This window comes from Drosophila yakuba, chromosome 3L (genome assembly GCF_016746365.2).
Source record: "Drosophila yakuba strain Tai18E2 chromosome 3L, Prin_Dyak_Tai18E2_2.1, whole genome shotgun sequence".
NCBI classification, from domain to species: Eukaryota; Metazoa; Arthropoda; class Insecta; order Diptera; family Drosophilidae; genus Drosophila; species Drosophila yakuba.
This window is the reverse complement of record NC_052529.2, coordinates 21443780-21467523: the sequence shown is the minus strand read 5'-3', so window position 1 is coordinate 21467523 and position 23744 is coordinate 21443780. Positions and strand designations below refer to the sequence as shown.

At 39.9% G+C, this 23744-nt stretch overlaps 2 protein-coding genes across 3 annotated transcripts; one reads left to right on the top strand and one right to left on the bottom strand.

The window, feature by feature from the left end:
- Positions 1–117: 117 nt before the first annotated feature.
- LOC6534989 (sideroflexin-2) lies at positions 118–3269 on the top strand. The gene is made up of 4 exons (XM_002095623.4): positions 118–637; positions 1277–1545; positions 1875–2413; positions 2477–3269. The coding sequence occupies exons 1-4, from the start codon at positions 622–624 to the stop codon at positions 2634–2636; spliced, it is 984 nt and encodes a 327-aa protein (XP_002095659.1). The 5' UTR covers positions 118–621; the 3' UTR covers positions 2637–3269.
- A 1-nt stretch (position 3270) lies between these two features.
- Positions 3271–23629, bottom strand: LOC6534988 (dual specificity protein phosphatase Mpk3). Of its 2 annotated transcripts, XM_002095622.4 has the most exons (5): positions 22527–23614; positions 7270–7387; positions 6861–7068; positions 6668–6803; positions 3271–6394 (listed from the first exon to the last, which is right to left on the bottom strand). In XM_002095622.4, the coding sequence occupies exons 1-5, from the start codon at positions 22927–22929 to the stop codon at positions 6024–6026; spliced, it is 1236 nt and encodes a 411-aa protein (XP_002095658.3). In that variant the 5' UTR covers positions 22930–23614; the 3' UTR covers positions 3271–6023. The 2 variants fall into 2 exon arrangements, with proteins under 2 accessions (XP_002095658.3, XP_039230559.1); XM_039374625.2 differs by lacking the exons at positions 3271–6394; positions 6668–6803; positions 6861–7068; positions 7270–7387 and adding an exon at positions 14639–14953 and having other exon boundaries at positions 22527–23629.
- Between the last annotated feature and the right edge of the window lie 115 nt (positions 23630–23744).

Here is a 23744-nt window from a genome sequence, read left to right as displayed (position 1 = left end):
TTTAGCTATTTTATTAAACTGCTTGCTTGTATCCATCGCAGGCAGTGTAATGCTTGTCTTTGTATTTCCCATCTGACCCACGCACGGTCTCACTAGTGTGCAAAACCACCCCCACCCGCCACTCTGCTTCTTCTTCCTCGCCATCGCAGTAAACAATTTGAAATTTGCATTTATACGCAACTGAGTTGCTGCCAATCATCTAACAAATTGCTCGACAAAAGAAGTGTTAAATTGAGTAGTTGCGGCGTACACAACAAGTACAAGCGTATGCACAAACTCATTGAAGAAAAAGCAAACAGAGAGCGGCAAACAAAACAACTTTTTGGCAAATTGGAAGAGTGCCAAAAAACGGCGAGCGACATAAAAAGTGAACATTTGAACCGCATTACGAAGCAGAAAGTGAAACGAACAGCTGGCGGATCAGGTGCATGGTTTACACGAATCATTTGCTGTTAAATCGGCCCTAAGCAAACACCTAAGGTGAAAATCTGATCAAAAGCACAAACAGCAGCAACAACAAGAGCAGCAACGAGCCGTAATAAACCGGCAACAGCTGAAAGCTACTGCTTACGTAAGTCGCTCGCAATTACAAGCAGTTAGTCCAGTGGATCTGCATCCAAAATGTCGCAGGTATCAAGTAAGAATCAAATTGCCCCCAACTTTGTATGGGCTCCCACGAAAATCGAATCAATTGAGCCCAGAAGTGAATACATACACAGAGGAGTCATGGAAATATGTTTGAGCCGTGTTAAATGAGTCTTTGCTTGTGTGTCTTTTGCTCAAATAAACCACATAAAAAGCATATCACTTGATTCCACTGATAGCCTCCTCATTATCCAATCAGCTTAGTCGTGTTTTTTGTCAAAAGCTCTTCGAGAACATGAGACTGTTTATGACAGCAGGAAATACTTATTATTTGCTTTTCAAGATCTTAAAATGTTTACTCATGTGTTCATACAAAAAAGTTTTCAGTATTAAATCCCTCTATATTTATTATTAGATTTTTTTTTTTCATTTTTTCAATACTTAAAAATGTTCCAACTTTTACTGTTATTTTTACCTCTTTCCTAGATTTCTTGAGCTAGTTAGCTAGCTAGCTTATAATATTTGAGTTAACATAGTATAAGTATAACTTCCTTCAAGACAAACCCAAACTTTAAATATTACCATCATCTAAAACCCCGGTCGTAATAAATCTGGAAAGTGTATGATATTTGTGAGAGCCCATAGGATACGAATAGTCTTGCCCACTGACCCAACCAATCTTTAACCCTAGCCCTTATCGATGTGGACAAGCCGCTCTTCGATCTCAGCACCTTCGCGGGGCGCTTCCAGTACTTCGCCTGGATGACGGATCCCCGGACCGTAGTCCTCTCCAGCGATCGCCTGCTGGAAGCCAAAACCATGGTGGAACGCTACCGGAAAGGCGAGCAGTCGCCGCAGTTGAAGCCGGAGGAGGTGCACTACAACATGAAGCTATACAACTCGGCCTTTCATCCGGATACTGGCGAGCTGCAGAACTTTTGTGGTCGCATGAGTTTTCAGGCAAGTCTCGAGATGGGTTTGGCACGTGGGTGCTGAAAATAGAATTGTCTGGCGTGAACAGTTGTGAATGGTTTGCCAAAAACCAGGGGAGGCACGATATCAAGACCAATTGCATAAAAGGCCAAAATATTAAAGGCAAATGATTACTTGCACACTTTTTATATGTTCATTATTTATAAACTGTCCTGTAAATTGTTCTTTAAGTGTAATTAATCATCTTTAAATATGGTTGTTTTTTCTCCATTTCTCTTAAGAGCTTTTTTAAATCGATTTATAATCGATTTATAATTATTTCATCTAATTGCCGTGTGCTTTTGGCCTATCTTCAGGTACCCGGTGGCATGCTGATCACCGGTGGTATGTTGGCCTTCTACCGCACCGTGCCCGCCGTCGTGCTTTGGCAGTTCATCAACCAGTCCTTCAACGCGGTTGTCAACTACACGAATCGCAATGCCAATTCGCCCACCAGCGTTACGCAGCTGGGCGTGGCTTATGTATCCGCCACGACTTCGGCCCTAGTAGCTGCTATTGGATGCAAGAACTATTGGTCGAAGAAAGCGACTCCGCTGTTCCAAAGATTTGTGCCCTTCGCGGCTGTGGCGGCGGCCAATTTCGTCAACATTCCTCTGATGCGACAAAACGAGATAATCAATGGCATAGAGGTGAAAAACGGCGAGGGTGAGGTCGTGGGCCAGAGCAGAGTGGCAGCCATCAAGGGAATAGGTGAGGTGGTTGTGTCCAGGATTGCGATGGCGGCGCCCGGTATGCTGGTGCTGCCATTGATAATGGAGAGGCTGGAGAAACTGCCTGCCTACAGGCGCATCAAGTGGATTAATGCTCCATTCCAGACCCTATTGGTTGGGTGCTTGTAAGTAAATTTACCCTCGACCACTAGTTCTTTCAGCTAATATATCTTTTCTTTAATGTTTAGCCTCTGCTTTATGGTGCCCACTGCCTGCGCCCTGTTTCCCCAGCAGTGTTCTTTGGACACTTCGATTATGCGCACCTTCGAGCCCGAACTCTACGAGGACCTCGAGAAGACAACCCAGGGCAATGTGCCCAAGCGTGTTTACTTCAACAAGGGTCTGTAAGATCGGATCGATAATAATGCTGGAATTGATGGAAGACAATTGTGTGTTGGTGGTATCCGTTCTCGTCATGTTTTATGTAGCATTTACTGTTGTAGATCGCGCAATTTTGCAGTTGCAGTTGTTCCTTGTCATATGTCAATTGTCGTAGTTGCTAAGCTAAAATGAATCTCAGCTCTATTTAAATGTTATATATGAAGCTGCTACGGTTTAAGTTTCTTAAATTGAATGGTCTTATATAATGCTACAGTGTAGCAAAAATTAACATAGTTTGGACGGATTTATCTAGTGACTTCAATACCCCACAAAATGTATTTGCTCGTATTGAAAACCGTAGCAGGGCTAGCACTTAATGGGTATTAATGTTCATATATGTATGTCCCAAACAGTGTTCACGTTATTTATTATTTTTAAATATGATCGTTAACGTAACGAAAACTGCGATAATTGATATTTTAGATCCATTCGGAAGCTAACTTAACTGAGATGCTTGCCCAAAAATATAGAAACACCAACAAAACCACCCAGGATAAAGCTTTTAAAAGCCACTAATAACTAACAAACAAAAGTCGTTGTGTTTCATTAGAGGACTAATTTACTCATTGTTTGAAATAAAAGTTTAAAAATAATACTAAAGTTTCACGGGTTTTAAAAACGGTTTTATTAGTATGTATCCTGTATGAGTATATATATCATTATATATAACGCTGCGGGGCTGTCGTTTATTAAGATATTCGGTTTCCTTCATCGTGTTGTAAAGTTTACAAAATGTGCAAAACACAACTAGGTAGCTATAGAATATTCGGCCTTAAACGTTGACAGAGGGGTACTCTTTCTCATTGTTCGACTTTTTATCGATCGGTTGGTTCGCATTGGGTGCTACCGCCGTAAGTAGTTTTTTTTTAGACTTTCTCAAGGTACAATTTCGTTTTCATTCAATTTTATATATAGTTTTAGGTGTTTTTTTTTGTTGGCACTGTTGCTTAAATATCTTCTTATCTCTGTGCTAATTATTGATGGAAAAATTCAACACTCAGATGTACAATATGTAAAATTGTTTATCTAATGCTAACAAAAACCAAAAAGGAAAAAATCTCAGCAGTTATGCCCATGGCACGCACATTTCGGGGGCCGTGGGCAACACATGCGCTGCCTGGCAGCAAAATTTCGATTCCATTTCGCATTAGCTTGTAAAAAGTGGATCGACTTGTGCCTTAAAAATGGAATTTGTCGTATTGGTCAGCAAACACTGTTTAATACAATTTTGTTATCTTAATTATTATGTGGCAAAACGTTCGACACTCAATTATTTACGGGGTTCTGGGACAGTTTTAACTTCGACTTCAATATTCATTAATTTTATTCTTAGTTTTTTATACTGACTGAGGCTTTCAACAATAAATTGGCATTTCAAACTTGATTAATGCTTAAGTAAGTTTTCCTAGATGTTTGACTCTTAGCTGGGAAAGCTCGTTCAAAATCGTAGGGGTTTTCTTTGCAAAATCTTATGGGCTAGAGCAACTAGCTTAGCAAGCTTCCTTTTGACCAGGAACTTCTTATCCGTATTTAGCTGCCTAATCAAAACTCATTCGTTGCTTTAATAAAGCCGTTTCTCTATTCAAAACTTGTCCTGCTTCGAAACTTAAGGTTGCTCTACAATAAAAACTCTTCAAAGTGGACATGGATCCTATTGATTTCTATGGTTGTGCGACTTAGCACTCGGATATTTTGTGGGACCAACCTAATTTGGGTTCTATTCTTCCCAAAGCATCTAATATCGCACTCTTGCAACCCTCGACGGGCTGCCCTTCGTTCCTGAGCTTTAAAATTTAGAATATTCTGACTTTCACTTACCACATCAGCACACATCTCTCCCATCCTTATCAAATCGAATCAGTCGAGCTTCGGCTGGAAACAATTCCGAGCCTTGGGCCAAGGAGAGTTGTTCGCGATCCTATAAATCCAAGTAACCTATCTATTCTGGCATATCAAGCTTTATTCTTCGAACTCTCAACACACGTTAATATATATATATTGTTTTTATACCGCGCACAGCCTTATTTTTTCCAAAAAAGTTTCTGGGAATTTTGTAGTTTTTCTTTTTGTTTCTTTGTTTGTTTTTTTATTTTTACATATAAAACATTATTCAGATGCAGTTTGGTTTGTATTTTGTTTCTTGAAACGTCACCTGATAAAATTTTGTACCAACTTTGACTGACTGGAAAACAGCTGACATACATAACCTTTATTTTTATCCATTACATAACAAATAAATCGCTTCATTTATTTCCATCTTGCTGTTCTAAAACTTTATCATATCGTTTGTAGAAAATAACTTTTTGCGACCATTTGGCTTTTCCTAAAATCTAGACAAATTCTCAAACCTTCCTAAAATCTGTTTAGTTTATGGTCTACGCCGATATTTTTCAGATCACCCCTTAAAAACAATAAAAAATGTTTTGCTCTTGGGAAAAGTTTTCTTTTTGTGGTTATTTGTGTTGTGCAAATAGTTGTATTTTATTTTCTTTGTTTTAGTGTTTTTTCTGTTGTTTTCAATTTAAAAATTCTTCGATATTCGGGATTTTAGTTCACTTTACACTTATATGACTTGGCATTCGGTAATTAAGTGGTAGTATATTTATATTAGGGGCCGTCTTTCGCGGCCAATCGCTCCGAATATAACAAACTTTACATTTATAAACGATTTCGAGTTTAGTAAAATTTAAAACTAAAAGTAAAACTATATGCCTAGAAGAACTGTTTTCATCTTAATTGTTTATTTTCGCTTCGGCTTCAATATATTTATTCTCTTGACTTGGCTTAGGAGTTAGATACAAACATGTACACTGCGTATATATAAATATATTTTATATATTTTCGTTTTCATTCTTGTTCGTATATGTAGGTGTAGTTTGCATGTGGATAACGTTGGATTTTGTCTGCACTTTACTTAAAAATGTACTAAACATTAAGTTATTTATATGGTATTAATCAATATGTGTACGTTGGGTATTTCTCCAAGACTTTGTACATTTATTAAAGTTTGAATTCGTACCCCTATTTTATAAGCGGCTCATATGTATGTGATTATACGGGTGGTTTGCGCGAGAACCAAGTTAGGAAAAGCTTCGCAATTCAGGCATCCTCATCGTCCTCTCCCCTGGTTATGATGTCCTCTTCGACCATTTCCTGATCGCGATGATGCACCATCTCCACCACGGAGACCGCCTCCGCAGTGGTCGTGGTCGATGTGGACGAGCTGGTGGTGCTGGCCGGAGACATGTTGTCCGGGTTTACCGCCAGGCACATGGGCGGTGGCGATGTGGCGGTGGCTGCAATTGGGATCTCCTGACTTGGTGGCAGCACAAAACTTTTACCGCCAAGCTGTTCTCATTTGAGACCCGTGTCGGACGGGGTCCAGCGGTCGAACTCGATGCCGGAGTCTGGCGAGACCCCGGTGGCATTTGCCAAATGGGCGGCCATAAAACCCGTAGTTTGCATGCAATTGCAATCCGGCGCAATGCAGCTGCACGAGAACCTGGAGCCGGGTCTCAAACGCAGTTGTCCCTCGAAGGACAGCAGCTGCTGCATGAAGTGGAAGTTGGGCGACACATCCGGCTTCCGGTCCCGCACCATCGCGAAGGCGTCGTTGAGACTCAGGCCCCGGGTGTGCATCAAGTAGGCGAGTGTCACGGTCACCGAGCGCGAAACTCCGGCCAGGCAGTGGACCAGCACCACCGAGCTTGCGGACCGCGCTTCCTCTGTGAATTATTGGAAACAATAGATGTAAAACATTAGATATAAATTGACAAAACAGGATTATGTCACAGGCCTTTGGACATTAATAGTTGCATTCTTTTAAATGTTATTGTTGATAATCATAACATCACTCAAAAAAACCAGGGACGAACGCAATAAAAAAGTAAATGTGGTCCCAATTAAAAAAAAAAAACAAAAACTAGTAAAACTGTTTTCTTAAAGTAATTATAAGTTATGTATTTAAATTGTAATTGTATCCAGTTACAAAACCCTACCTATAAACTGTATGGCATCCGGGAAATGTATGGCCAAATCTTGTGAGTAATGATCCGTGATGGGAATCTGCAGATACTTGATGTCGCCCGACTCCTTGAACTTATTTGGCAAATCTGGTGTCACATTCAAAACATACTATAATGCGAAACATATGATTAAATAACGTTAACTATCAAAGTAAACAGTGCTTACCTTTATATTGTACTTTTTTAATGCTTCTGAGTCGCAGCTGTGGGTGGCATTTCCGAGGAAGAGAAGTCCAGGAATTATCTCCACGGGCGCCTCGTTGTAATTGTGGTGACTTTGGTGGTGGTGATGGTGGCTGGAGCTCTCGCAATCCGACGATTCGGCCGAACTGCTGCACGCGGAATCGGAAAGCGTTGTGGAAATGCGTAGGGACCTGGAAAATCCGGCAGAGTTAAATTAAGGTGTTAGGAAATATTGTAAGTCAAGGGCATCCAAATATATTATTTTATATATTTATTTTAGTTACATAAATGAGCAATCCAAAATTATTTTTAAATTACTTTTCGGTTTAAAAAATCTGATAAAATTAAAACTATATAGTGGTATCGATATCTTAACTAATTGCTCCACTTACCTAAGACCCATTAATTGATCGGTCTGAACATTGCGACTAGATTCTATTTCTTTGTTGTGCGCCTGATTATCGTCCTCGCACCATTCCGGAAATGCCTGGCGAAAATTGTTGAAGCCATCTGAAAGATAGAAAAGCGAAAAAAGCGGTAATTTTAGAATGCTTTTTGAGCAAAGCGCTGAAGCCCCCAACTCCTTTGGGCCAACGTGTCATTTGAGGCCTTTGGAATTTGACGTTCGTTATGCTTGGCCAAGTGTAGCTTTTTGGTCTTTCGTCTTTGGTAAGACAACACCTACGCGACATGTAGCTGCTATTAACCCAACCAAAGCCAAGAATGCGTGAAATTCTGGCAAGCGAATCATTCATGAAAAGGGGGAAAAGGAAAACTAAGTGAAAAACGCAGGGAGGGTGAGGGTACTGGTGATCGTCATTTCTCCAAACGGAAACGGAAGTGCTGCTTCTATATTTCCAAGCTTGAGACTTGTATGGGAATCGTCATAAAAAAAAACGCAAACGCGGACGACTACTGCTCATAAGCATAACGCAAAACGGAAGCATACAATTTTCTACTTACCGCATATTAAATGCGAAAAACAGCAAATTGAATAAAACGGAAGGCGCAGCAAAGGTTCGCCGGCAATCAACTTATTTGTCGGCCAACGGGTGGTATATGCACTCTGTCGGCGCAATCTGCATTTTCCGAAGAACTTTAAAAATAAACCAAGATAGAGGCGGATTGAACCGAGCGATTCGACCGACCATGGCCATGGATATCAATCCCCGGAATGACATAGCAAACTGCATTCGGTTGCTATTTCCTTCTCAACAAACTCGGCCTATCATTGAGTTCCGCCGAATGAATCGAAGGAAATAGATGAAACTAAACATAGAAAGGCAACTGGTGTACTTCATTGCTATTTAAAATTGGATGGAAGGTATTTTAGCAAGGTTCACCAGAGTATTTTTGGCACATAATTAAATATTTAGGTGGTCACTCCTGCAAATATTTCGTTGGATATCCATGATTGAGCTAGGATAATTGGTAAACTTGACAGCCGCACAGAGTTAAGAGTTAAGATAGTATGATGAGTTTAAAATTAAGTTATACACAATACAACCAGTATTCAATTTATAATATAAAACATGAAGACTAGTTCAGTGCTAAATATCTATTTATTTAAATTACTCAGTAATTACTTTAGCCTCCACAGCCTGATTTCTATAGAAAGTATACTTAAAATCCGTAACCTCCCTCCACACTTGTATACCATTCCATACAAAACACCAAATTATATTACCCCTGCAGGAAACTTTCCCTATTATAAAATAACCAATTTATATCTCCCATATGGCCATCGTTCTCCTCGTTTTCCACTTGTTTTCCCTCATATGGCTGATAGTCACACACATGTGTGTGGGTATGTGCACGTATCTGTATTTTTATAGTTTTTTATATTTTTTTGTCACGTTCTGTGTCACACTTGTGAGTGCTTTTGTGTTTAGATTGTTTCATTGATGAGTTCACACAAAACAAAGAAAAAACAAAACCACAAAACAAACGAGAATAACAGTGGAAACGACCTTCAAATCGTTGAAAATGTAAACTTGAAAAAACGTCAACAAATTGCTGAACTGAACAAAGCGAAAACTAAATAAAGGCAAACGAAAACGCTTTTCAGTTTATCTCATATCTGTTAGAAAACCGGATTTTGGCAACATCAGCACACCTTGAATGAAAGCACCATCAGCACTTCAGCAACCCACTTAAATCTTCCTATCAGCCCCCTCAGCTCCAAATTGGTTGCTATTATAAAAAACTTTTGGCTATATTAAGAGGGAGACACAGTCTGGGGGCTTAAATGATTTGTTCCGCTCATTCATGTTTTTTGGGTATTAATATTTTTAACTCATTTTCCACTTAAATCGGCACATCTGATCTCAAAACAAAAAAAAGTAACAAAGTTTTTTAACAATTTGTTGTTCATTAACATTAACTTTTTGTTTCATGCTGTACATTTTGGTTTGCTTTTAAATGTTTCCAATGGTTATGGTTCTGGTAATTGATAGGCATTTAGTGACTTATAAAAAGTCTAGGAAAATACTAAGCACAACAAATTATTTGGCTTTATTCTTAATAAGCACTAAGGATATGGAGTTTCTGGGCAAGATCTGTTTGTTTTTAATTATAGTACATATAACCTTTCCCCACTAGTTTTTTTGTTTTTGCTTATCTATTCTTGTTCGTTTTGTTTATCTCCGTGTGTAAATATAAAAAATAACAACAGCCGCAAAAAAGACAAAACGTGAGTTAAATAACTTTTAGCTCACTTCGCTGGGTTCCAGCAGTTCCGCAGATACGGATACGACGAGCACTCAGATACGAGCGCACATTCACACTCACACCCACACCAACACCCACAACCGCAAGGTATTCATTCACAGGTACCACTTCAGAACCCCTATCCCCTTTCCCTAATCCGCCGCTCACCCCTTTCTGCGCTTATTTTTGCTACCAACGGATATGACGTAGGCGCGTTTTTCTACGCTTTTTTCTATTTTGCGGCATGAAAACAGTTAGAGAAGTGTTTTTCAAGGGGGAAGCCCTTGTATGGTTCGCCATTCTGTGGGCGTTTTTCGAGTGTGTGCCTTGTTTAATTCATTTGCGGTTTCAGTTGACGCAGATCCCTAAAGTGGAACACTGGACTGGATGCAGAGCCCGATACGCAACCAGACCCCCAGACCCCAAAACCGAATCCCCAGCGAATCGAGGCACGTACACTCATCGGTAGCACTCATTGATGGATTCCGCGGAGCCCCCAAGCCGGAAGTTGAGCACATGCATGCAGCGGAACACGGCGCAGAGCGAACGTTTCCATTTCTATTCCCGCATCTGTGTTCATTTGGCTTTGATTGGGTTGCTTTCGAAAGTTTTCCGAGGAAATTTGTAAATGGATTTCAGAATTAAGGAGAATCCAAGAGGAAGCGCTCGGTCCTAAACAATGTGTTTGATTAAATAAAATAAAAAACTCTTAAAAACAGTATTTATTAGTTTATTAGTCATATGTATTTGAATAACTGAATAATGGTGTCCTACTTTTAATAAAAACAATTCTAAAATCATTTCAAACTTATTACACTTCTTATGGCTCATATCACGGTTCATCTGCTTCCCGGAATGCCTTTTAATCGCACCCGGCACACAAATTCCTCGGCGCATTCCGGACAACGTATCTCTTTTTTCGAATTGTTCAAATTGTTTTGTCGTGTGGATTTCGAACCATTAGGAGTGTTTGCCGAGGGAGTTTTAAAGTGGGGGAAATTGATATTACGCATACGCAGTGTGTGCGGCGGTTGGTAAACGTTGTTTACTCGCACCCAGGTCGGAGCGAAGCGAATCCGGTGCTTTCTGGTCTGGCAAATGCATTCAGCCGGTCATTGCACAATGCCAGATACCGAGATACTCAGTACTATAAATATATGGAACCTATCTGCATATATGTATATGTACATACGTGTGTACATGAGTACGTATATGCCATATACACGCACGCATGTGTGCATTTGTGAGGCGCTGGGTGGCAGAATGGGGAGTGCTGGCATGAATGAAAAACCAGACCACGAGACAACGCCTGCAGTTCAATGCTATTTGTCAATGAGTCAGTAGTCGGCAGTTGTCGCTTTTCAGTTTCAACTGGAATGGGAAATGGAAAATGGGAAAAGGAAAATGGGGATCGAGCAACGAGCAACGAGAAAGAGCCGTAAAACACAACGGCAATCATAATGCGAGTCCCATTTGGAGCCCCATATCCATTAGCCATATGCATATAGAGCATTTAGTATCTCCCATCGATGTGGGCGGGTGCGTGTGCTTTTCCCCCACCCAACGTGGCCCCAATTTTGTTTACATTTCTTTTTTCCCCCAAAAAAATTCGAATTTTTTATGCCTTCCACTGAGGAAAAATGACAGAACTTCCATTCAGTCAAAAAGATTTTTAAGTTCTTTTTGTCATCTTTTGTCATAGCACTTGTGAAATCCAATTGTTATAGTGGTTCATTATCACAAAACCAAAAAGAAACATTATGTATAAGATTTTCTTATATTGATATGATATAACTAAAAAAACATTATTTAAGTTAGATTGCTGTCTTATACCAAATGCATCGAATTTTAAACCTATTAAAACATATGCCAAATAACGTACATAATCATTATTATCATTTTTTAAGTTCGAACTAGAATTTTACTAGGAAAATCGGTTTTTTGTCGTGTGGGTTGCTCTAAAATATGAAGGCACATTTTTCCAGCTTGGCATAAACAAAGTGCAGAGGAAAACGTTCGAAAGAAAAACGAGACTGAAAACAACTTGAGGAAAATATTAATGTCTGCCACTTCCGCCTGCGTTTATTTCGATGGAGGAATAGCTGATTTGCCAATCATTGCATTTTCTCGCCGATGAGAATAATTTCTTAATCAACTGCCTGCCGCCCGTGTACCTTTTGCTTGTCTGAAAGCGTTGACATTTTAACTACTTCAACTCGTGTTAAGGAACGGAAGTTGATTGATTATAACTTGATTGATTGATGCGCAGAGCCCGAGAGACACGAAAAGCGACTTGCAGAATGTCAGACGTTCACGTTTACTTTGGCTGCACTTGGATTGCCCTTGGCCATTTTGCCAGTGGTAAAAAGCGGAAATTACGCCGGCGTTTGCATATGAAAACACCTCAAAGTTGCTTGGCATTTAGCAAATATCCCACACGGGCTGGGTAGTGTGAATTAAAGGGCACTCTTGAATTATTGATTCGGTGAAAGTTTCAAGACAATCAATCAAAGAGTTTGACACTGGGTTGTGATCGATAGATTACCATATTCACTTTGTTTCGTCTTTGCATATTTAATTAAAAATTCTATCTATTTGGGTGAAACTCTTAATTAGATATGGAACTTAAGATGTGAAGTTTGTAATGATAGGATAACAGACATGTTATTTACATGTGAAAAACTAGAGATTTTCATCATTAAGCATTTACTATAAGCATTTACTATATTTACATATACACTATATGCTTGCTTCACTGTACCTGGCCATTCAACCGGCCCGGACACTAGACGTAACTGCCAAACGGCATTAAAAAAAATCATACACAAATATATAAAATCCAGAGCTCAAGTCACAGTGGCGGCTGCTGATTTTTTTATTTATTTTTTTTTTTTGCTACCGAGGCAGTTGGTGTGTTTCGGTTGTTGTTGCTGTGGGAGTCGCCCACACCGGCAACTTGCCTCTGAAAATCCCCCGCCCACGGCCATAAAACCAAAAATGAACGTAACAACTGCAACAAACAGCACAAAATTCTAAATAAATGCCTCGCCCACCAGAAAATATTGTTGTACGGAGAAAAATATAAAGTTGGGCGAAGGCAGACCTCTTAAAAATCAACAAAAATAAATATGTATGCGTAGCACGGACCCGAACCTTGCTACACAGCTTTTTATGCTGCTGCACCTGATATATATAACATACATATATATATATATACATATATCACAAGCTTGTGCTTGTGTGGGTGGAAAAGTGAAAGAGTTCGCCTTTATGTAAGCCGCCTTCCCAGCCAAAATTGCTTTTATGAATGAATCCATGCGAGCCACGCAAAGAGAAGGCGAAAACCGATGAGGCTTCGTAGGTAAGCTAAGTGGCAACTTTGCACGCAACTATTTGCTCAACAACCCACGACAACATATTTGCATGGAAAATGAGCCAGACTGAGCCAGTCCATAAGTAGTTAAAGTCCATTTTCATTCCATTTCATTCATTCATGCATTCAATTAAGTTTACGTTTTTTTTCTACACCCAATTTGCTGCAATTGAAGATGGGATTTCAACGAGGAGCCGGCGAAAGAGTGAGATAGGTTTCGGCACGGAGAGAAAAAACGTGGGATATCGGTGTTAAAGACTCCCGGTCTAGTCACAACTTTTTAGTATAGATTTTATATATTATGTGTACACTATTCTAGATATAGAATATATATTTATTTAAATATAAGCTAAATATTTATTCGTTTTATTCATTCATTCATTTTTTAATGGGGCTGTATTGAATGTGCAACATTCTTTCCTGCTCTTTTTGCAACCACTGTTGCCACTTCCGCATTGCAAGCAACAGGAGAATAGAATGCTGTCGACATAAAAGACCAAGCTTAGTCACCGCATCAGTTGCTCATTTAATCAGTTGGTCACTCATTCAATACGGACTCACTCACTGAGTGGATAGTTAAATAAGCTAGTTAGACGTCCGTTCTACATGGCGGTACGAGCTAATAGTAGCAAATGAGAAATGAGTAAGCATAAGTGCCGACTGGGTAACGATGGTTATAGCTATAGTGACGACAGCCCAATAAACATCAATGGAGTTTTGAATGGCTAAAGAACTATATTTTTTATGATGATTGCATTTATATGTCTGTAGGGTGTCGTGTCCAAGTCTTAAGTTCTTATTATTGGAAACCTTGAATAATGTCCCATCTTATTGTTTAAAAGTATATCCTTTTGAGTAGCTATGTATATCTACTTAATACCCAATTGCCACACGTAAAATTAATTATTAAAGCTTCTCTATTCGGTTGATTAGTTATTCCACAATTAAACAGGTCCGATAGCTAAACTTTTTGCCCAAGAACTCCACTCGTCATCACGTACTCCCCAGATGCACATATATTTCCGCTCATATAATTTCCATGTCCAGACGAACAAATTTAAAGCTTAGTCAACAATTGAGCAGACCTGGTAAGCCTCACCTTGTGTTCCATAAATTTCTAGGGGACACCCATCTAATGACCCTCTAATGGGTGCGGGATGAGGAAGGGGTTCTTGGGGGGGCCGGGGGATTACCTTTGGCATCCGTGCTCGGGTCGCTGGCAAAATGTCAAATTGCGTAAGCCAATCAATCAAAATGTAAATAAGCAAAAACCTAATTTTGGTCTAGGCACGCCCGAAATTTTCCCAACCCCATAAAATCCTCCTTCACGACCAGAGCTTCATCCCTTGGGGAGCTGGGAGCTATAAATAGCAGGAAGCCACAGCTTTAGTAGCAATACATTGCTCTAAGACCCATTTTGGGTCCCGAATCAACACTCTAAACATCTGGTTTTCAAAATGAAACCTAAAATTCAATTTGGAAAATTTGTTTCCAAACTTGCTAACTGCTAACTTCCAAACTGAAGCAAACAAGGTTCTCTAAGGCTTAAAATTTTTTTTTTAATATTTTGAATGGAGCTTATGTATTTCAAAATAGATTTAAAATTCAAGCATGAAACATGTGATGTTCACGGTACAGAACGAAAAAAGTATGAACATTTTCCTGAGTGCCCACGCAGATCCTTTTTTTCTGGCTTCTGATTTCTGTGGATGCCGCATTATTAATTAATTATATGGCGCTGTATTTGCTTGAAAATGGCAACTGACAATGTTGGCAGGGGTGGCGAAATTTGGCAACGTTGCCTGGCGAAAATACGCAATGGAAAGCCGAACCAATTCGGGATACTTGAGTGAGCCAGGCCTCTGTAAGTGTGGGTGAGTCCTGTGAGTGCGCTTGTGTTGCATTTGGCCTTTTGAAGCGAAGCCTTGCAAATGGGTCAAGTTTAATGTACAGCATCCTGTTGCTGCCTCTGGCTCCTTTTCTTCCGATGCTTCCTATAATTGCAGGGGATTAACATCAGTGTCCTGGTTTGCCAGGAGGTGCAACAAGTAGCAAAGTATATATAGATGTCAGTACACATACCTACTTCTTTTCCCAAGCACTTGGGGAGAATTTAAGCCAGATATCGACATACCAAACTTTAGCAATGTAGATAGATATGTCAGTACATACATATGTATACCTACTTTCTTTCTCAAGCACATGAAAAATTTAAACCAGATATCGACATACAAAAATGTATTAGTTAATCATTTGAAGACTATCTACTATTGTAAATAAGATTTTAGTATGTTAGCTATAACAACATAAATGTTGAAGGTTCTAATAATACGTATAATAGGATAGGTAGGAATAGGTAGCATGTATCCTACTACAAACACGTGCGTTGAATTTCATTTGGAGTTGAAATGCTGAAAGCGCTGAAGCGCAAAAGGCATATAAGAAATGAAAATGGAATAACGGGGGAGGTCCCAGGGATTTTATAAATATCGCATATGCACCCGATGAATAAAAACAGTGAAGGTCGACTAAGCAGTACACTTTGTCAAGAATGAAGGAAACTTTGAGAGCCATTCGAGAAGTTTAACTGTAATGGTCCATACTTTGTAAGTTCTTCTATGCGGAATTGAAAACTTTCAATAGATATTAAAAGCGATTGTCTTTAAGAGGAATAAATCTTCACACACTTTTCCAGTTACAAAGAAGATTCTTTGCTTTGTTTTGGATTGCAATCTGACAAATAGAAAATGACCTCTAAGATAAAAGTCTTTGGCTAAGCGTCTTCTTCCAGTTCAAGAAGTTTATTGCCTTTACCAACAAGTAAAAGTCCAATAAGAAAAGCCAGAAGGAAACAGTCGTTGAGTGGAAAAGATTTCTGGTGCAGCTAACGGCAGAAAAGGAAACCGACACCGACTATTGCAATTTGGAATGGAGATACGACAGATGACGCAAAACTAAGCTCATCTAACGAATAAGCAATGCTCTATCTGAATTGAAATAACCATTTAGGTGAAATATTTTTTATATATAGTATAACTACTTATGTAGAATTCATATAAATTTGATAAATTTTGATATTAAAGTTTTGCACACTTCCTTCTAAAGCATTCTTATGCCTTTAAAAAAACAAGTAAGGAGATCGGTATCCGTCCGTCTCTTTCTTACTTGGCTTCTTCTGCAGCGTCTGCCCATTCTTCTTGATGATGATTCTTTTCCACCCTTTTCGATTCTTCGACTGCCGTTTGTGGCTGGTTCTCTTCTCGATTTGAAATCTGTTGCTAATTTGCACTTTGATAAAATGCGTTCAGGCTGTTGATTCCTCTTTCGACTCTTCTCTTTGTTCCTCTCTGTAGAATCTACAGTGTACATTTATGCACGCGAGCGCATCGACTACAACTTTTAGGTCAATTTCATTTTGATGCCCTTCTCTCTTTTTTACAGGAGCATGTAGCTTTTCTTTTTGCGTGACAGACTGAAGTTGTTGTAACTTTTTGTTGCCGTTTGCTAATTCCAAGAATATAACAATTTACGCGTCGTCCCCCGCCAAGAAAAAACGAAGAAAAGATATAGAATTGTATGAAGAGAAGCTCGACTCCTGCCTTTTTTCTTCTTCTTTCACATTCTTCCATTTGCAATGCGCCGTTGATTTCTGTTTCCCATTCCATGTGCGCTCGTGTGAGTGTTTATGCTATATGCGCCCTGGAAACTTCCGTTGAACGTCGAGGTATGCAAGCCTCGAGAGGAGAGTGGGGTATGGGAATAGGGAGTGGAACGAGGAGAGGGAATGTAGAGTGTAGAAAGAGACGCAACACGCCCGCACAAATTTGACCGGAAGTCTTTGTTATTGCCTGTACGTTGTAGTTGCTGTTGTGGCCCATGACTGCGAGCGATGGAATGTTGCAAATACAGGAATACCTCTGTAGCTCGAACGGAAATCAAAATTCCTGTGTACAGAAATATAATAATTTAGAAAAAGAGTATTCCTTTTTTCAATGTACATATTTTGCCTACATTTATTTCAATTATTATTCAAAAGTTTGGTTTCTGCGTTTGAAAGTAACGACAAGTACAGTTAAAGAAACTTCACTGTAGTTAGGCTGCAAATATTTGCACAGCCGCCGGAAAAGCGTTCTTCGCTGTCGGTCTCGCCATTAGCCGCAAGTTAAGTTATCCATTTTCAACGCCTGCTTAATTACAATTACAGCCCACACAAGTTTTGACCCAAATCTACACTAGCCGCAAAGACAACATTCAAAATGTTTTGGCCGTAGGCTGGAAGTCAAAACAGATCGACCGACCAGTATCCCCCCTCTCCACCAATTCCCTCTTCCACTTCAGAGTGTGTCCAACGCCCCGTTTTTCAAATGCTGTTGCTGTCTCCTTTCCTCCAAGAGAGCCCCAAAACGCCTCTTCTCGCTCACTCCTACTGCCCCACATCCCGCCTCTCTGTCGCAATGCCGTAGTACTGTGATTACTTTATAAGATGCTGACGCCAACTCCAATTGGAAAGATGTCCGACTGTCTTTCGGCTCACTTTGCATGTGGGCATGCGACAAAAACAACAGGAACCGCAAAAAACAACAAGCCAACAAAGTACGTTTGATGGGCACAGTGGGGCAAAGGTATTAATCGGTGATTATTAAAACTCACTCGTTTCTACAGTTCCAGGTGGGCTTGAATTTAGCTAAAAAAGGAATGGTATTCCGGTATTCTATTCTATAAAAATAGTAAAGGAATATTAGAAGAATTCTATATTTATTTCTAAGAAGTCTTCACTCTAACTCTTTTTTTTTCAAATGAGTTGGTTTTAGTTTAGCAATAGTACTTAAATGTATTTTAAAACATACAATATGTGGAATTCAAAATGTGCTCATTAACTCATTAACGTTACAGTGCATTGCACTATTGTTCTGTAATATGTACATATGTATATTCGTTTACCATAGTCTCCATGACCCATTCTAGCCCACTGTATCCGCCGACAAATTTGGCCCAACGGCTTTTTGGCACGTAGGTGGGCAACCGGGCCAACTGTCTCAGTTATTTTACTGTCTTTTTTGTAGCCTCTTGTTGTGGCTGAGTTTTTTTCGGTGAAGGTAGACCAGTTGGCTGAGTTGCCTCAATGGAGGAAGGCGGGGGAGGAGGTGCTGGGAGGAGGGGGGCGAGAAAACTAAGAGGGGGAGGGAGATTGTGGGAGCCACCGCCTTTGTGATGAGTTATCATGAAATCGTAATGAGAGACGGTCCATTCGGTTGGCCTTGGGATTTTGCCACGTGTGCCATTGCTTTCACAGTTAGACCTCTATAAGTTTAACTTTTCTAATTAAATCTACATAAAAAGTGAAATATACAAATATATAATATAGACGGAGGATTCAACTTTGTTATCCAAAACAACGATAAGGAGCTTTCAATAAGTTTTTGAGTATTTTAGTGAGGTTTCCCTGTATTTCGTTAGTATTCAAATGGAATGGAGAAACTGCAGGGGAAAACATCTCAAGAAATTTAACCAGGGCCCAAAAACAATATCAAAAGACAACCCGTCGCAGGCCAAAAAGTAATAAACCAAACACAAAAAGCGGCAGCAACGAATTCGTTAAAAACAGCAAATGAGGCAAGCAACACTCCCAATCGGAGAGTCGGAGAAAAGCCAGTTGGGAAAAGCCAGTGGAAATGCAGCCGGGCGGCCCGACGCAAAGTGGTTTTTTATGGCGCAAGCGCAGCAGCTCGGGTTCAATCTCTATAAAAGGGTCGGCTGCCAACAGAGCGCAGCTCTGTATCCGTCTGGCCATAAAAACATACGAAACAAGGCAGAAGGTAGAAGGCAAAAATAAAGCAGACGAGTTCGCCGCGAAATGCCTCATCGCGCGGATCGGATCTGCCGCTTTCCCAGTCTCCAGAGAGCGATGCATCTCTTCTCGTTCATTGACTCCCACAAAGAGAGAGCACCAGCACCATCACCAATACCACCACCACTACAACTACAACTGCGCTGGCGCGGTTCGGAACTCTGCTAGATCTAATTGAATTAAATTCCGTCAACGGAAATGCTTAGTTTACGATACACGGACTGCAGTTTAAAGCCATGGACCGACATATATATGTACATGTACAAATGCCTTAAAAATAATACTTGTTGGAAATGAAACAAGATATATATCGCTTTCCGCGCAGCATAAACAGAGCATGGAATGTACCTCATAGGTTAAAAATATTTATGAAATTTGAAGTTGCTAAATTACAACTACATTGCCACTATTCGCGTGACCTTATCTGCGCACACATGTCGCATTCTATCCTATATAGTTGGTGCCCCAGTTGGCCCCATCTTAATTGTTTTAATTCCGAGAAATGCATACAAAGTGGCATTTAATTAAAATGAATTTTACATCGCCAGTTGAAGCTGAATCCAGCGCTGCCCGCGATGCATTATGCATTTTTCATGCTGCCCAGGGACTTCATAAAGTCCTGAAGCTGAAACTTGAAAAAAGACGACTTCTCCCTCGTGGAAAGAGACGGCATCAAAGGCTGACAAAGACCGCATAATTGCCCGGTCTTGATTGAATTTCAAGGTTAATTAGTGGCAAGCCGGGGGAAAATCTTTATTGGACCCAGGATTGGTAAGAACTTGGCTCGGCCAGCTTAAGCTGATTACCGCCGGTTTGTTGGCGGTTGTTAACCGGAGATTTTCTGTTGGCCACAACAAGAAAAGGGATTAACACAGAGTGGCCATTAGGCGATAATATAGCATGGTGTTTACTTCAAGGGTCCTAACAAAAAAATGTCCAGAAAAATTGAAGCAACCATTTATCAATTTGCTAAGAGATTTGTAATGTAATGTACTAATTAATTAACTTCTTAACCATTCGTATTGAATTAATTTTTATAGTGCATCGTAGAAAGAATATTCTGCCCCAATTTTTTTTGCACCAAATAAAATGATCACTACATCCTCTTTCATTCTTCCGCTTTGGGTTTCATTCTTTATTTGCAAACCTGCCCCAGCTCCGCTTGCTACCCAGCCCAAACTTCCTGCCCCACTTCTAATCGCAAGCAATAGCTTTAGATATCCCCCATTCCGATACAGAACACACATAAATGACACAATTTCCTCTCCACACAACTGCTTTTTGTGCATTTGCATGGCAAATAAACCCAAACCCAACCAAGTGATAAGATAAGTCGGTCCAACGATTTCCACAGAAATGTCAAAAACATTAACGGATTGCGGCGAAATCGCGGAATTGATTTTGAATTTAGCCAACTATATATGGGCGATAATACGGTTATTATTTCCAGATCGTTTCACGAAATCGAACTATATTTGAACAATTAAAGAAATAGTATTCGCATCTTGCCCAATTGAGGAATTGGTTTTTTTGAGAATGTTTCGGGAAACGCAATTAAACTCGCTTGTTTCCATTCAATATTTTTGCCTGAGGGCGCAGGATTCATTTAACATTTTGGGATCATTAAGAAAACGGTAGAACAAAGCTGACACTTCAGCAGGTCGGAAAAACAATGAAATCCCTTAAAAGGTGACACTGGATTTTCAAGCTGTTATCTTTCCACCTTCGCGAATGTCAAGAGGTTCTTACTTTCTAGGGTGTTTCCCTGGTATTGCCGGTCGTAAAATTTTTCCGGACCGATTCTCCTAATTACCTGTACACAGGTAGTTTTCACAGGACGCTCTGCGTCAGCGATCCCTTTCTATGGTGCCATCTCTTTCCGCGGCTTGACGTCATAGTTGAGAAGGCACCTTATGTTATGCTAATTTGTCGGCCTTTCAAGTTCTATTTATTTTTCGAAATGAAATCGGCAGAAAAAGAAAAGTTTCTCAAAGGGTGGAGGAGAAGGGGTGAGGAGAATGTTGAAAAGCCGGTATATTTGTTGACGCTCTATTGTCAATTTGCGATTTTGGCAAGGCAGACACAAAAACATTTGAATGGAAGAGGAGAACGTGCGTAAAGCTCGTTCGGCGCAAAAATGTGTATATATGTACAATCCGTACAATCACGGTTCTGTGGGGCTTGTAAGCGAGCGGAAATTGAAGTGATAAAAATAAAAACGAAGCCATAGTCAGTCGACAGATAATTATGTATATATTGGACTATGTGCACAGACATATAGGCCAGCATATAAGCACCTATGTACAAAAATAAGCATATGTATAGCAGTCTATATGGCAAGTTATGTGGCTTTGAGTCATGGGAGTCGAGCATCGAGTCTCTGAAAAGCAATTGTGACGTTTTTCTAAATGACACAAATCTATGGGAACACAAAGAAAATGTGTAGCCAACAATAGTGGGAAGAGCTCAAAAGCATCGACAGAATTGCTGTTTATTTATGACTTCCTTAATCTCCGAACGTGTTTGTGAAATACCAAACGTTTTTAAACACACACTTATATTTAAATCGCCCCTTAATTGATATGGGACAATCAAGGAGAGGCATTGTATTTAGGAATAATGTGCATAATTGGAAGGGCAAATATATATGTATGTCCACATATATGTGTATTTATATCCGCCGATATGGTTGGATTGGTATTTTGTGCAAGTTTTAATATAGCTTGTTTGCAGCTGTGATAAGAAACCGAATTCCGTTGCATTGGCATATATAATAGTTTAAGTTAATATACACGTCTTTCTTAACTAACAAGCCATTTAACAAATTCAAGCGATTATAGTAGTTCATCAATCAAAGTCATACAAAATCGTGTCAACCAAAAACAAGTTCAGAAAGGTGAAGTGTATTCAGTCTTTTATGTCTATAATCAGAATACAAAACAGGATCAGTCAGACTAAATATAAGTCTAATCTGGCGCTAGCTTTATCAGCTCTACGGATTACATTATATTTTGCTAGTTTTTTGCATTTGTCATTTTGTCTCCGCCCCAGAAGAATGCCTGCCTTGTTTCGCAAAAGCGAAAAAACAACAAATCCATGCAAATGTTTATTTATGGCCAGGCAGTGCTTGCTTGTATTATTAATATTATTTCGCGTTTGCTTTGTTTTGTTTTGCGTTGTTTTGTTTTCTTCCTTGGGGGTTTCAGGCTAAAAATGCCGCAAACAACATTGGGGAAGTATAAATAAGTTATGATATTCTTAGGCCTAGGACAGGAATGTGCGGCATTGATTTATGGGCGGTGTAGGGAAGTATCAGGCATTTAAAGAATCCGATAGCACAACAATGATCAACAAATGGGGAGTTCCTTTTTCGATACAGGTGCGTAATAAACTAACGAAAAAATCCAACCATTAGTTTTTGTGTTTACATTCTATTGAAATATTGCATTCCGAGAAAAGCACAATGTAAGTCTTAAAAATTGCTTTTCAAATTATTACTTTAGGCATTATATTGTATTCTAAAGAGTGGTATACATACATATATTTCAAAGATATATGAAATATTTTTTAATATCATTTACTTCGTGTGCTTACATGTGACAACTCAAGAGTGAGTATTTTTTCAAAAATTTCAAGGTACATCACAGTTTATTTGAGTAACTCCCTCATTTGTATACCAATTTTGTGGGGCATACTAAAGTAATAAATTGATGACTCACCTTGTAGGGCAACCACTCGACAGCCGTCCTGCTTGAGGCGGCGGTGCAAAATGCTGATTATGGAGTCCATGGCCATGGATAGGGATCCGGCTCCGGCAATTTCCTGATTCTGACCGGGCACGCCCTCGCCGTTGTAAAGGATGAACCAGCAGAGCTTGTAGCCCGACTGGATGCGCTGCTTCAGCTCGGGCGACTTGATCGTGGAGGCCAGGTCGATTTTACCCAGTGCCAGGCGCCGCAAGACAATGCTGGGGATGCAGAGGTTGACGGCGCCGCGGATGTGGGACTCACTGTACTCGTGGGAGCCGCGGCAGTCCAGCAGGATCAGTTCCTTACAGTCCAGGGATCGCAGCTGCGACTGCAGCCACTCCTTGCTGCAAGTTTCGTGCTCCGTTTCTGGCATTTTGAAGAGTTCCAAAAAATCACTCAAAGACTTGAAGAATTCGAAGCACTACTACTACTTTTCTCGTTTTCCTCTGGTCTCTGCTTTACTCGTTTTTTATGTTATTCTTTTTTCCTTCGGTTACAACAAAGTTTACATCATCTTTCTTCTTCTGGTTCGCGCTGCTTCTCTTCTTCTTTCTTGGTCGTGCGCTGGTATTGGTATTTGTTGCTGTTACACACACACACCCGCGCAGATGAAAATCTTGGAAATCAAAAAGGTGTTTTTGTTTTTACTCGTTTAGGGGAAACATTAACTTGCACTGTTTGGTTTTTTGAATTTTTGGCTTTCCGATTTCCTCGCTTGCCGATTTATGTTTCTTACACACCGAAATTCGTTGCTTTTTGTTGTATGTACACACGCACACAAGAGCGCGCCAAATCACAACCGTGTGTATGTTTCGCGTGTGTGTGAGTGGTTTTTGTATTTTTTAGGTGTGCTTGGCTAAAACATCAACAACAGTTCTCAATCGAATGAAAAAACGTGCGGTGAACCTGTCATCGAGTCACTAAAACATCCAAATACCGTTGAATATTTCCCAAGCAAATCGGTAATTACTTCTGCCTATCAAATATCCATATTTTGAGTTGATGTTTTTTTTTTCGAATGGAAAGCGAGCACACACAAGCAACGCGGGTGAAAGATAATCGGGCAATAACAAAATACCCGCTTCGCGGGTTGCTTAAATAGCCTCGTTGCTCTCCAAAATCACAAACACAGTTGCACTTGCTCTCCGACTCTCCAATTCTCCGTCGGAATTCGAAGAGCAAACCCCA